Below are 14,807 nucleotides of genomic sequence, written 5' to 3' on the forward strand. Positions count from 1 at the left end.
CTCTGAGTTTGGGGACTGCCTTGAAAAGGTTGTTTTGATGGGATTACCTTTTTCATGTCTCTGTAGTTTGTTGCTACAGAGAAATGTGTGCAACCAAGCAGCCTTAAAAACTCCATCTGTCCGGAAGCAGACTTCCTTCCCTGCTGAGAGAATGTCACTGAATCACCTTGAGCTTTCCTTGTAGTTAAAACAATGACACTTCAAGCCAGATTTTTCAAAGACAGGAATTACCCTTAAGGCACCTAATTCCTAACCAATATTCAACAAGAGCTAGGCATTTAAGTGCCATTTCCTACCTTTAACATCTTTTAAGAAAAATATGTGTCTTGACTCTGGGGTGACGTTGCTTTCACATTTTCATGGCAGACTTTTTACAGGATGGTTCTCATTGCCTTCCTCAGTCATCTACACTTTACCCCCAGCAAGCTGGGGACTCTTTTTTCCGACCTTAGAAGAATGGAAGGCTGAGTCAACCATGGGATTGAACTCAGGTCATGAGCAGAGCTTGGACTGCAGTACTGCAGTTTACCATTCTGCGCCACGGGGCTCCTTAGTTTAACCCTACTTGCTAGCAATAGAGCAATTAACAGACAGCTTCTATTACCTTTTATTGGTTTCCCAACCGAATGCTATCCAGACCAAATGTCCTTTCAATTTCTTAATTACACTATTTTGCTATTGGATTTTAACTTTGTACCATTTTGCATTCTAAACCACTGCCCACCAGCTCTCCTCACTGTACCTCATTCCTTGTCTGAAGAAGTATGCACGCATACGAAAGCTTATATTCTGATTAAAACTTTGTTGGTTTTAAAGGTGCTACTGGACTCCTACTTTGTTCTGTTGCTACAGACCAACATGGCTGCCCACCTGGATCTACTTCCTACCTTTGACAGTCATTCCTCTGAATCCAGTGGAATCTAGAAGTTCTGGAATTCATTTCCAGAAAACATTTGCTGTGAGAGAAGGGATACAAAAATGGCTGCATATTTGTCACTCCTCATAGCTTTGTAGGGGGGGGGGGGAGTGTAATTTTATAACAAATGTTTTTGGATTCAGTGAGGTCAAAATGACAATATAGTTATTTAGGCTACAAAGTGTCTTCATTCTGTTTTTCAGCTTCTAAAGTTTAATTGAACTTTACAGGATATGAAAATTCTGTCCTGTAAAAATAACCCTTTTCCTCTTCTTCAGGCCTGTGCTGACATTGACAGTGAGGGAGCTGATCTCTTTTTAGCAGTGGCAGAATAAACTGTTTAAAGATTAATTATATATGGAAAGTCAGGAAATATCTTCTCAAAAACCCTTCTGTTCCATGTCACACCAAGGGGATCCTTGATTTCCTTAATTATGTAGCTAAATCAAGCAAATTACTCAGACTCCCTTATCAGGGAGGCTGCATTTCCCACCTTCATGCTGACTTAGAAGACTGTTTTGCCCATATTTGATCAACCTTGTAGCAGAGATTGACAAATTGCAACCCTGCATTTTAAAAATCAGTAATTTTATTTTATATTAGTTATTGGTTTAGAAGTTAAAATACAGGGAAACACTTCGTGGTACTTATTAAAGCTAATAACATAAATTCCATATCTTTAGGCAGACAAACGATTGCAGGATCTTTTGTTCCTCATGCTAATTTCACCTGTTGCATGCAGGTCAGTAGCAGATGTTCTTGAACTTAAATCACATTAGACCAAATAAAGGATTGTTACATTATTAACATTTACATTTTTAGGGGGTTTTCTTAAAGTTTTGGTGCCAAAAAACTGCATGCAATTTCATTACACCATTAGAAGTGAGTACAGCTCCCCTTATATGTCAAGGGGATGCAGACTAATAGTTCTGCCTTTTTAAAGGTTCTGAAGAGCTTTCCTGGATGTGATAGGCCATGGTGCACTCCAGAACAGAAGTAATTTTAGATTCAAGTTTATCTGCTTGAAGAGGCTATTAATCTAAATGGTTCGGATGTTCAATCAATGAGAAGTCAAGAGAGAGGGAAAGAAAGAAGGAACAGAGGCTGCCTGTTTAAATAGCATTTACCAACTGTAGTATCGTTTTTTCCATTTAGCATTTAATATGACATAAATTTAGTTGGCAGACAAATAGATTACATCATGTAAATTGTTCATAAATTTGCCTGTTCATCTTCGATTTTCCCTCTGCCATGTTATAATAATGACACGATTCTTGCAAGGGATAAATTCTGAAGCTGAATTTCCTTTATTTATGTATATTGTATTTTGCAGAAAAGAATTCAGATAGAGCATGGAACCCTCACCATAACCAACGTGAACCTATCAGACACTGGCATGTATCAGTGCATGGCAGAAAACAGACATGGGGTCATCTATGCCAGCGGAGAACTGAGTGTAATCGGTGGGCTCTTTTTTCTTAACAAATACTGAACAAAAAATACTGTTAGCCTGATTAGTTTTGCTAATTTTATAGATATTTGTAAATAATTCCTGTATGATGAGGTTGTCCACATACGTGAGGAAATCATTATACCTATTATTAATGTAGTTGCTAGTAGATCTTTTGTTATGGGGGTTCTTTTCAAAGTTCTTGAAGTATGGTATCTTGTACCATGAATAAGGCAGTTCTTGGAGAAATTTCAGCCCCTGTGATATTAAGGACGTGAATTACACAACTCTTATCTCCTCCTTCTGCTTTTTTTGACCTTTGCTGTGGATGGATAGAATGAAGGCATGTTTTGGTGGCTGAATGCTTCCCAGCTTTGTCACTATAGTGGAGGAACATTTTTCTCTCTTTTTTTAAAAAACTGCATTTTTAAAGACTTGTTTAAAACTGTCTGTATCCCCACAGTGAGAATATCCAGGCTCTCTTGAATTATGGAGCATGACAATGTATAGAATCAAGCAAAAAGATTGTACTTTCCTTTTGATTTTTCCATATCCAAATAACTGATAGTGAACAATAGGTAGTTTTTTAATGGTCATTAGTAGGTCATCATTCGTCCCTTGTTTAATAACATCATTTGTCCTTGTTTGGGCACCACATTTTAAGAAGGATATAGACAAGCTAGAACGGGTCCAGAGGAGGGCAACGGAGATGGTGAGGGGTCTGGAGACCAAGTCCTATGAGGAAAGGTTGAAGGAGCTGGGCATGTTCAGCCTGGAGAGGAGGCGGCTGAGAGGTGATATGATCACCATCTTCAAGTACTTGAAGGGCTGTCATATAGAGGATGATGTGGAATTGTTTTCTGTGGCCCCAGAAGGTAGGACCAGAACCAGTGGGTTGAAATTAAATCAAAAGAGTTTCCAGCTCAACATTAGGAAGAACTTCCTGATTGTTAGAACGATTCCTCAGTGGAACAGGCTTCCTCGGGAGGTGCTGGGTTCTCCTTTCTTGGAGGTTTTTAAACAGAGGCTCGATGGCCATCTGACAGCGATGAAGATCCTGTGAATTTGGGGTAGGTATTTGTGGGTTTCCTGCATTGTGCAAGGGGTTAGACTAGATGACCCTGGAGATCCCTTCCAACTCTATGATTCTATGAACCCACTGTGAAAAGTGCATGTCATAATTACTGAGTAAGAGGATAAATGAATTGTTTTGTTTTAACCAATTTATTGATAGCATATGGTTACAGAACTTAATTTCCCTTCGTTGCTTCAATACTAACCCATATGACTTTTCAATCCCCCCTCCCTCCAATATAGACTTCCCCGAGGTTATAGATTCTAATTCAATACTAAAGATACATCTAACTAATCAAAATTCGTTATATAAATATTTTCTTGCTTCTTCGTTCCCCCCCCCCCCCATTATTACTAAAAAATTGTCCAATGTCTTCTTACATTCGACTCTTTCTCTATGTATTCTTTAAACTTCCTCCACTCTTTTTTAAATATCTCCAAATCATAGTCTCTTAATGTTCTAGTTAATTTATCCATTTCACTCCACGATAGAACTTTCATAGTCCAATCCCATTTATCCGGTATTTTTTCTTGCTTCCAAAGCTGCGCATACAATGTCCTAGCAGCTGATAGCAGGTACCAAATTAGAGTCCTATCTTCCTTTGGATATTTTTCTAATTGTAATCCGAGCAAAAATGTCTCTGCAATTTTCTTAAAGTCGTAACCCAATATTTTGGAGATTTCTTGTTGTATCATCTTCCAATACTCTTTCGCTTTTTCACATGTCCACCACATATGGAAGAAAGAACCCTCATGTTTTTTACACTTCCAACATCTATCCGACATTTTCTTGCTCATCTTAGCCAATTTTTTCGGGGTCATATACCACCTGTACATCATCTTAAAACAATTTTCTTTTATGCTCTGACAAGTTGATATCTTCATTGAGTTCTTCCAAAGGTATTCCCATGCATCCATTTGTATTTCTCTATTCACATTGATTGCCCATTTGACCATTTGAGATTTTACTACTTCTTCTTCTGTAGACCATTTCAATAATAACTTATATACTTTTGATATCAATTTTTCATTATCACCAAGCAGGACCCTTTCCAATTCTGTTTGTTCTCGTCTAATTCCTTCCAATTTTATATCATTTTCCAACAAGCTTTTAATTTGTTGCATTTGAAACCAATCATATTTATTGTCTAGCTCTTCCGAAGATTTTAATTCAATTTTATCTCCTCGAATCTTGAGCAGTTGGTTATATGACATTTCTCTTTTATCGTCGGATTCAGCTGTTATTTTTATTACTTCTGCTGGCACTATCCACAGCGGTTTTCTCTCGTCCCCATATTTCTTATATTTTATCCAAGTACTTAGTAAAGTGTTTCTAACATAGTGGTGAGATAAATGAATTGTTTGTGAAGTTTGAATTTGGTGTACACAAAAAGGGCCAAAGCATGCAAGATGAGAGATCCATGACCAGGTCTGTCAACATCTTTTCCCCTCCATTGCAGTCATATGGGATTAGGAGCTATACAAGAAGAAAGACAAGGACTTGTGGGAAGCATCTCTTTTCCTGCTCCCCCACTATTTCCTCTTTCCTTTCCCTGAAAGCCTGCATAGCCTCTCTCCTTTTTCTGCTTCCTTTTCTCCTTCTCATCCAACCTACACTTATCTGACCCTCTATCTTTAGCACTCCCCCAGTAGCCTCTATCTAGGAAAACTGTGGCCCAATTGTGTGGTGGTGGCCACTGGGCCAGGCCCAGTTATATGGCAGAGAATCCTCAAGGTCTTCTGGAAGGGCATCTTACTTTCCCTGTACCTCCCTTCACACAATATTTCCTCTGTCCTTCCTCCTGTCAACCTTCTTAGCCTCTCCCCTTTCCCTGCCATGTTCTTGTATTTTCAGCCATTCACCAACGTCTCTTTTATCTGCCTCCCATCTTCAACTATATTATTTCACCTTTTTTCACAGTGCTTTTTTCACAGTGCTACCAAAGCAGCTTATATTATTCTCTTTTTTATCCTCAACCCTCTGTGGTAGGTTAGGCTGAAAGTACATGACTAAGCTAAAACCAGTCATTGAGCTTCCACAGGAAGATGGGATTAAAGCCTGAGTCTTCCAGACCCTAATCTGAAGCTCTAACTACGACATCATAGTGGCTGTCATAGGGTGGCTTCTACTGAACAGTAGCGAGCAGCCAGGACTAGTTGTTGTACAAATCAGGTGATATCAAGTCACTCAGTGGTGGCTGCTAACCTAAGGTTGCTGGAAAGGGAAAGGTCCCCTATGCAAGCACCAGTCGTTTCCAACTCTGGGAGGACATCGCATCACGACGTTTTCACGGCAGACTTTTTATGGGGTGGGTTGCCATTGCCTTCCCCAGTCATCTACACTTTCCCCCCAGCAAACTTATTTCACGGACCTCAAAAGCATGGAAGGCTGAGTCAACCTTGAGCCGGCTACCTGAATCCAGCTTCCGCCGGAATCGAACTCAGGTCATGAGTAGAGAGTTCAGACCGCAGTACTGCAGCTTTACCACTCTGCGCCACGGGGCTGTTGACCTCCAAGTAAAACCTGGAGATCTCCCAGAATTACAGTTGATTTTCAGATGACAGAGATCTGTCCCCTGGGGGAAAAATGACTGCTTTGGAGGGTAGACTTTTTATCTGGCTGAGGCCCCTCTCTTCCTCAAATCCCACATTTCCTAGACTCTATCTTAGCATCTCCAGGAATTTCTCAACCTGGAGCTGGCAACCATAGCCAGACCTGGTCCCAGTGAGTCCTCCCTCAATGTTTAAAATACACCTGGAAAGGATCCTGCCTCCCTCTCTCTGCCTTTTACTGGCAGAACTCAGCCTGGAATATGTGGTTTCCTAGCAACAGCCACTGAGGAAATGCATTGCTTTAAAGCTAAAGCTTTTATTGGAGTTTTTTTTTTAAAAAAAATTATTATTATTTAAAACGCCAAATGTATTATGATTTTTAATGTCATGTTTTTTTTCTGCAAACCTGGGGCCCTTTTCAGGTTTGTAGAAAAAGATCTGCCTTGCCCATTCACAGCTGCAGTCACCAGATTTAAGTATCCTCTAATTTGGCTGATTCCCTACTAGAACATAAGATAACTTTTTTCCTTCTGCTATTACCCTAAGCTAAATTCCATGTCCTCTCAAGATGCTGTTCCTGGGAATGCCTGCTTCTTTCTTTCTCCAGTATGGTTCACAATGATTTGGAGAAGGAATTTAGATTGAAGGAACAATGTGCAGACAAAGGGAAAGAAAGATAAAACACTCTCCCCTTTAACACTTCTCTGATCACATTAGCCACAGTGAAGTAAAGACAAAGACAGGTGTTTTCCACATGGGGACAGATCTGTGGTTTCTTCATTGTTGTCGCTGCTGCACAGACAATGCAGCAGCAACAGAGCTTCTACATGGCAGGTTTCCCTATATTTTCCCTTCCCTGGTTGCCCAGCAGCAGCCATTCTCCCACCCAAACCTCATCGGCTTTTTCAAGTTGTTGTTGTTGTTTTAAAATCAGCAATTAAATATCAACACAACAGCCAAGACTAGCTCAAGCTAAATTCTGTACTCAAGCAATGAAATTGCGCTCCATTTATGTTTCTCAGGGAACTGTGGGAAGCTGAATTGCATAACTGTCTTACTAGAGCTGTAAATCTATGTATTTAATTTTAGTAAGTTTTAATCATTTTATTGTGTAACCATTTTCCTTGTGTGATTTATACTGGCCGTGGGCTGTTAATAATAAATAAATCTAAATCTAGCTCAAGCCCATCAGAGCTTGGAACCTATTCAGAGTCAGCTGTGGTTAGTAGTCAGATGGGAGACCACCAAGGAAGTCCAAGGTTATTGTGCAGAGGAAAGCAATGGGAAACTACTTCCATTGCTTTCTTGCCTAAAAATCCTTGGGGAGTTGCTGTATAAGTTGGTTGTAACTTGAAAGTGCTTTGTTGTTAGTATACTGCTGTAATAATTTACAGGCCCACAGACATCACTGACTGATGTCGCAAAAATAAGATAAATATCATCAAGGAAGCGAGGATGGGAGCACAAGATAGCATCATAAAGTCCAGCCAACTTTCGCCACCCCTGCACCAGGCTAGCCTTTGGGAAGGGGGTGGGAGGTGGGGCAGGGTTGGAGAAAGATGACTGGACTTTACTGGACTCAGACTCTCAGAGGAAGACTGTGGCTTCTGGCTGCACTCTGAGTCCCTCTTCCTCTCTCTCCTTCTTCATCCTCCTTCCAGAAGGTGCTTTGCTGAAGACCGACTAATCCAAGTTGATGGCAAGGAGGTGGATGATGAGGCGGCTACTTCACCAAAATTCATAGTTAAAGGGGTGGGGCACAGCAAATTGATAGGGGGTGCTGGAAAATTGATATGGGACGCCATCTGCAGTGACACCACCACCACCACCACCCTGCTAGCTGTGGCCATAATAATCTATCACTATTCTCTGAATTCCCAACTTCCGTATTGAAAAATAAGTTCCTAGCCCCTTTGATTGCAGAGATAGCCATATCCCAGCAACAAGAGGAGCTAAAGATTTTACTCTTTTTCAAAAAAGTTGGGAACACAGAGAATCAAAGAAATTTTAATTATGTAACACTTTAATTTTTTGAGGCTTTTATGGTTTTCTTAAACCTTTATTCTTTATAAACCAAACAAGTAAAGTAATAAACAATTATAGCTGCAACAACAAACTACAAAGCCATATCACAGTAAAGATACACAAAAGCTAATCAAAGTTAATGATATCTTTAAGAATATTGGAGAGTAAAAATATCAATCAGCAAGAAGGCATCTGGCAGATTCCCTTCAGGGACCATATAGTTTAGGTACAGCCACCATATTGCCACAAAATCTGAGCAGTCCTTCCCAGAGTTTATACAATTGTTATTATGATAAGCTGTCTTCTCCATAATATAAATATTTCATAGTTTATCAAACCACAAGTCAATTGTGGGCAGATGCTTAGCCTTCCATCAAGAGGCTAAAGTCATTCTAACTGCCACTAGCAAGAATTCTACTAGTCTCAATGTAGACCTTGGTATATCAAGACCAAACCCTATATTAAGTAATAACACCTCTGGACAATGCTGCAGTCTATGCCCTATGATCACAAAAATATGACCCCCAATTTGACACCAAAAGGCTTGAATGTAAACACATGACCACCGACAATGAATATAGTTAGCATGGAAAAGGAAAGGTCCCCTGTGCAAGCACCAGTCATTTCCGACTCTGGAGTGACTTTGCTTTCACAAGGTTTTCACGGCAGACTTTTTACAGGGTGGTTTGCTATTGCCTTCCCCAGTCATCTACACTTTCCCCCCAGCAAGCTGGGTACTCATTTTACCGACCTCAGAAGGATGGAAGACTGAGTCAATCTGGAGCCGGCTACCTGAAAACCCAGCTTCTGCCGGGGATTGAACTCAGGTCGTGAGCAGAGTTTAGGATTGCAGTATTGCAGCTTTAACGCTCTGCGCCACGTGGCTCTTATAGTTAGCATGAGTGCCACGCAATAGCCTCACAGAATAAATGTAAAATGTTTGAGAACCACAAGACATAAATGTCAGATGTTTGAGAGCAGGAAGGAAGGAAGGAAGGAAGGAAAAAATAGATGGGAAGGGTGGGAGAGGAAGTTGCTGGTGGAAAGAAAGCAACTGACTTTCAGTGCATTCTCCAATCCGCCTTCTGATTTGACTTGGAGAAGTGATTTTAAAGCCCCCACTGCTCCATTAGCTGGCTAATGGGGCAGTGGGAGCTTCAAAAGCCACACAATATGTATGAAAAAACCACATGTGACTCCCAGGCCACAGTTTGGCCAATCTGGGTCTTGGGTTTCTCCAACTGCAACAAGAAGTCAGTGTCATAGCATTATCAGTCCTTTAAAGGAAGACCAACCCTCTCTCAGTACTGCTTCAAAAAGTGTAAGAGGCCTCACAAGAGATCACTTCACAATAGGCATACTAAACAAATGATGCAATTGCAGATACTGATACCAAGGTGAAATACATTCTGTGCCTTGTTCCAGCTTTAGTTTGGGTAATATGGCTCTTTCCTTACTGGTATCACATAGCCTAGTCAATTTTGCCTGCCTCCATGCTTCATATTCACCAGCTCAAATCAGTGTTGACCTAAAAAAGATGAAAATGGAGAAATATGAGGAGCCAGCCTCTCTCTTCAATGGTCCCAAATTTTCAACAAGGTGAATAGAAAAGGATTATCATTAATTCTTATCCTGTACACAGCCCTGCATTGATAGAGGGGAGGTACATACCACCTGCTCTATATTAACCCAACCACTACAGTGTTAGATAGCATAATTATAATGCTAGTTAACAGTGTGGCTTCATTCTACAATTTCTGATCTGGCAACCCTAACCCACCTAGCCTGGATGGCCTTTTGATTAAATCATGATGAATGCATGACTTTTTGCAGTTGCAAATGAAGCTTTTGAGCATCTCCTGCCATTTTGCAATACGGGCATCAAGTTGTAACACTTTATTCATGGGGGGAGGACTCAACCCAGGATTTGGCTGCAATGTATGAGGGTCAACCTGTCAAAATAAATTATTATAAAAATTCAAGTATTTATTCTGGTGTACACATTAGCAAAAGATAAAGTTAAAAGAAATGGTCCGAATATCAGACTCTTAAAACTTTTTACATAACAGATAGAATGGTTACACATATACAATTGATGGATAAATTTTATGACCAATAGACCATACCCTAGGTTCAATATTACTATTATAAAACAACACACATCCAGGAGTAAATATATGAAAAAATATTTCCTTTAAAGCCAGTATTGCTTTCTCATGTGATGTGCAATTACTAGGCCATGCTTATTCATTCATGGTAACAACACATGCTCTCCAAATGGTCCTACATTGGTATCAAATATCCAACATGACTGGATGTGTGTGACACACATGCTGCATTAGGACTAGCATTGCTGGGATATTTGCCTCTTTGGTTCCATTGTGCTAAGTGTGTATTTTGGTAAACAGATATTACAAATACATTAAGATCTTCATTGTGGTCCCTGTGCAGTCCCACACACGGGTTTTCCACCTGGAAATGAACCCGACCTCGGAGAAGTCAAAGCTAGCCTCAGGCGTTTTATTTTGGCATGCATTCCCTCTCGATCTGGGGAGCAAGCATCCACTGTGCATGCCTGGAACAAGGGGGAGGCGCTCCACTCACCTAGTTTCTTCTTAACCGCTGCCCGGAATAGACCTACCTCCTTGCGTCTCCTTGATTCTTCTCCACAGACCTCTTCTTCCTTCATTTCTTCGACTGGTATCATTACTCGTTTTTCCTACCAATAAAAAAAATAAGACTTTATCTTCCACTTTACCGCTCCCCCTCCCCTTCCCCCCCCCCCCCCCGGGCGTATGGAAGGGAAGGATTTGGTGTGAGACCAAAATTCCATCTACCGACGGACACTCTATGCTTATTTTGTTTGGGGGAGGCCCACAGAGTTGACACTTGTGTCCACTGCAGCCAGTTCGGAAAACAGGCCAAAAAGAATCGGGCTGCTCGACTCAAAAGCCACCTTTTGGAGTCTTTTCTTCGGCCTGTGATGCCCCATGACTTTGGGTCACATACCTCACCACCTTCCCTAACTGCAGAAAGGGACGTGGTTTGATCGGCAGCTTCCATGGCATCAGCTCCCAGCAAGCATAAATCCGAAAAACATACCAAAAAATCTAACAACTCCAAGAAAAAACACCAATCAGAGTTGTCTTCAAAACATCGCTCGGATCCTACTGCATCGAAATCCAAAGCAAAGACCTACCATAGGTCTTCGGATTTGAGACCCTCTGAGCATACCATGGCTTTGACCTCCACTTCGACCTCAACGGCAGTGACCACGACTGCGGTGTCATTAGCATCTACTGCTCTCGGCTCCCACTGATGTAATTACCGATGCACCTTTGCAATCTGACATCGTCCGCATCCCATCGCGATCTCCTCCTATCCATGGATCCTTGCCCGATAAGATTCTTGCCGCTGACTCTCTCGATCCACCTCCATTTCAACCTCGAGCACCGCGGACTAATTTCCTTGGATTCCATTCTTTCTGAGAAGAAACATTCTTGCACCTTTATTGGTTCAGCCATCTCTCCACTCTATCGAGAATCTTCAACTCAGGCTCATGATTGACGTCATTCACAATCTTCGCTGAGCCCGTCACCAAAGTACAGAGACTTTTCCACTCAAGTCTATGCTGACCCACGATCTCCAGGCCGGCACATGGCTCACAACTGTTACAGCCCATCGCAGTCCAAATTACCCTCGCCTCCACGTCGGTACCGGCAGCACTATGGGATCTCCCAATCGCCTTCCTATGAGTTCCACCAACCTTGGTACCATGAGGAAGCCTACCAGCCTCAGTACCATGAAGAAATGTAGCAGCCTCGGTATCGTGAGGAAATCTACTACCATGAGGATTTATCTCCACGTAGATGCAAGTGCTACACCCAGGATTCGAAACGGCGATCACCAGTGGCCTCGACTTCTACTAACCAGTTCGCCCCATCTAAATAACAACAGATAGAACAACCTGGCCAACCTACCCTACCAGATAAGGTTATACCGACCAAGCCTTTGGATGACCGTCTGACCACACCTATGGATGCACCTGAAGATTCTGACTCTGACCACTTCGACTCTTCTCAGTCTGTGAGGTCTGCACCCATGTCACCTATTTCTGACATCACTAAACCGGCTGATCTTTCACCGTCTGAAGGCTCCAAGATCTATTTAGAGCTGCTAACCAACATGGCTAATACTGTAAACATCAACCTCACTACTTATTTGCCTAGAGAATCGGATGTGGTCCATGACCTAGTTCACGCTGACTTACCTGCCAGATCCTTTCTTCCGATGCTTCCTGTTTACCTCGAAGGCCTCAAAGAGGCTTCGGATAAGCCTACATCAGTTCCTCCTACATCTAAGAGAATCAAATCACTATACAAGATCCATGCACCGGACTCTAAGTTTCTATTCAATCATCCTGCACCCAACTCCATGATTGTGCACTCTTCATCGAAATCCAAACTGACACGACACCCGGTTCCACCTGAGAAAGAAAGGAAAAAATTCGATACGCTATGAAGAAAGATTTACTCCCTCACTACTGCTACCTCCAAAATTCACAATTATTTGGCGTATTTTTCAGCTTATACCTTTAATTTAACTTCACAATTGACTACTTTGGTCCCTTCTTCACCTGATTCTGCACAGAAGCAAGCCTCGCAATTCTTACAGGAAATCTCCCGCGTTAGCAAACAGCAGATTAACACAGTTCCTCATGTTGTTGCTTGCTCTTCCAGGACCATGGCCACATCCATGTCATCATGCCTGGCTTTGTTCCACCTCACTGCAACCGGACATCAAATTTAAGATTGAGGACTTGCCGTTTGACAGTCAGGGCCTCTTCAATGCAACGACCAATGACATCCTGATTACGGTCGATGACTGTAGAAAAAGGGCTAGGAGATTGGGAGTCAGTCAACAGCAAGCTCACCAGCCCAATTGGCAGAGAGTCTGGAAACCGTCCTACTACAAACATCCCCGTTTACCATAACAGGGCGACTACTGGAAACGCAAAGCTCCACCAGCTAAGCAACCTTTCCATCAGTGGCCTCGTTCACAGACCACAAAAAAGACGGCTCCCGCTTCAAAGCAGTCTCTTTGACCTCCTTGTACCATCTCCTCACCCACTACTACCACAACTTCCGTCCAATATCACAAGACTGTTTCCGTTTTACACCAAATGGGAATCCATAACATCAGTTTCATGGGTTCTAGCGATAATCCACAGGGGCTACACCATAGAGTTCGATTCTCCTCCGAAGTTCCATCAATTCGTACGTACCCCTCCATTTCTTCCACTTCAATCGGAGATCTGTGCCCTGCTCGACATGGCAGCAATAGAATCAGTTCCACCACAGTTCCATCGCACCGGGTTCTATTCCCGATACTTCCTGGTACCAAAGAGAGATGGAGGGCAACGTTCAATCCTGGACCTCTGCAAACTCAATCGTCACGTACAGTACAAAAAATTCCACGATTACCCAGCAATCTATCCTTCCGTTGATCCAAAAAAATTCTTGAATGGCATCGATAGACCTTTAAGATGCCAACTTTCATCTCACCATCAACCATCATCACAGAAAATTCCTCAGGTTTGCCATGGGGGATCAACACTACCAGTTTTGCTCCCTCCCCTTCGGTCTCTCCATTGCACCCAGAGTTTTCACAAAGTGCATGGCGGTGGTGGGGGTGACACCACCACTGCCATATATTTCCATATATCTGTACATAGACGACTGGCTCATTGTGGCCCAATCCAGAGAGCAACTCCAACAAGACATCTCTACTACTCTGCTTCTTCTGTCTTCATTGGGCCTTCAAGTCAACTTTACAAAGTCCAATCTGATACCAACGCAGGACATTCAATTCATAGGCGCACGCCTGTCCACGATATCCCACAAGGCCTACCTTCCCATAGACAGACCCCACTGCATCCAGTCTCTAGCCTCTATCATCATATCCTACCCAAACAGCGTTCATTTTTCAGCGCATGCTGGGACTTATGGCTGCTACAATCTCTGTCCTGTGTTTTGCAAGGTTCCACATGAGACCTCTGCAACTATGGTTTGTGCGGACTTTCCACCCGCATCGACAACACCAAATGGTCTTTACTCACCGTTCCATACCACATTCTCATATCCCTCGAGTTGTGAAAAATAGAACATTATCTTCTGACAGGAATGCTATTCATACGGACACCTCTGTCGGCCATTGTCACTACTGATGCTTTGAAGTGGGGTTGGGGAGCCCACTTCGGATCTCCGACAGTGTAGGGGCAGTGGACAGACTACGAGAAGTCTCTACACATCAACTGCCTAGAACTCTTGGCAGTCCACAGAGCACTGAAGTCTTTCCTGCCATCCCTTCATGGTCTGCATGTCCAGGTCACCTCAGACAACGTAGCCACTGTATTTTATGTCAAGCGACAAGAGCACTGCATCCATCCGCCTTTGCAGAAGGTCCTTATCTCTCTGGCATTGGAGCATTGCTCACAACATATTCCTGACAGCTGTACACCTGCCTGGAATACAGAATGTTCAAGCAGACACACTAAGCCGACATCTTGTGAACGATCATGAATTGGCCCTCAACCACACCTATCTTCAAGTAGTCTTCAGGACCTTCAGGGTTCCAGCCATAGAAGTCTTTGCCTCTCTGGCCAACGCATCATGTCCACGTTTTTACACTCGGGGCCCTCCGTCCCCGCAATCCCCAGGAGATGCTTTTCTCCACTTGTGGTCAGGACCACTCACTACTTATTCCCTCCGATTCCACTAATAACCAGAA

The 14,807-nt window shown here is 42.5% G+C and overlaps 1 protein-coding gene across 3 annotated transcripts in view; it reads left to right on the plus strand.

The window, feature by feature from the left end:
• The window catches only part of LOC132572476 (contactin-4), a 706,005-nt gene that overhangs the window by 496,732 nt on the left and 194,466 nt on the right, over positions 1–14,807 (plus strand). For all 3 annotated transcript variants that reach the window (XM_060239572.1, XM_060239573.1, XM_060239570.1), the window contains exon 10: positions 2,250–2,379. In XM_060239572.1, coding sequence (XP_060095555.1) covers positions 2,250–2,379 — 130 coding nt within the window. The remainder of the gene's footprint in view (positions 1–2,249; positions 2,380–14,807) is intronic.

Source organism: Heteronotia binoei, chromosome 5, assembly GCF_032191835.1.
Source record: "Heteronotia binoei isolate CCM8104 ecotype False Entrance Well chromosome 5, APGP_CSIRO_Hbin_v1, whole genome shotgun sequence".
Classification (NCBI taxonomy): domain Eukaryota; kingdom Metazoa; phylum Chordata; class Lepidosauria; order Squamata; family Gekkonidae; genus Heteronotia; species Heteronotia binoei.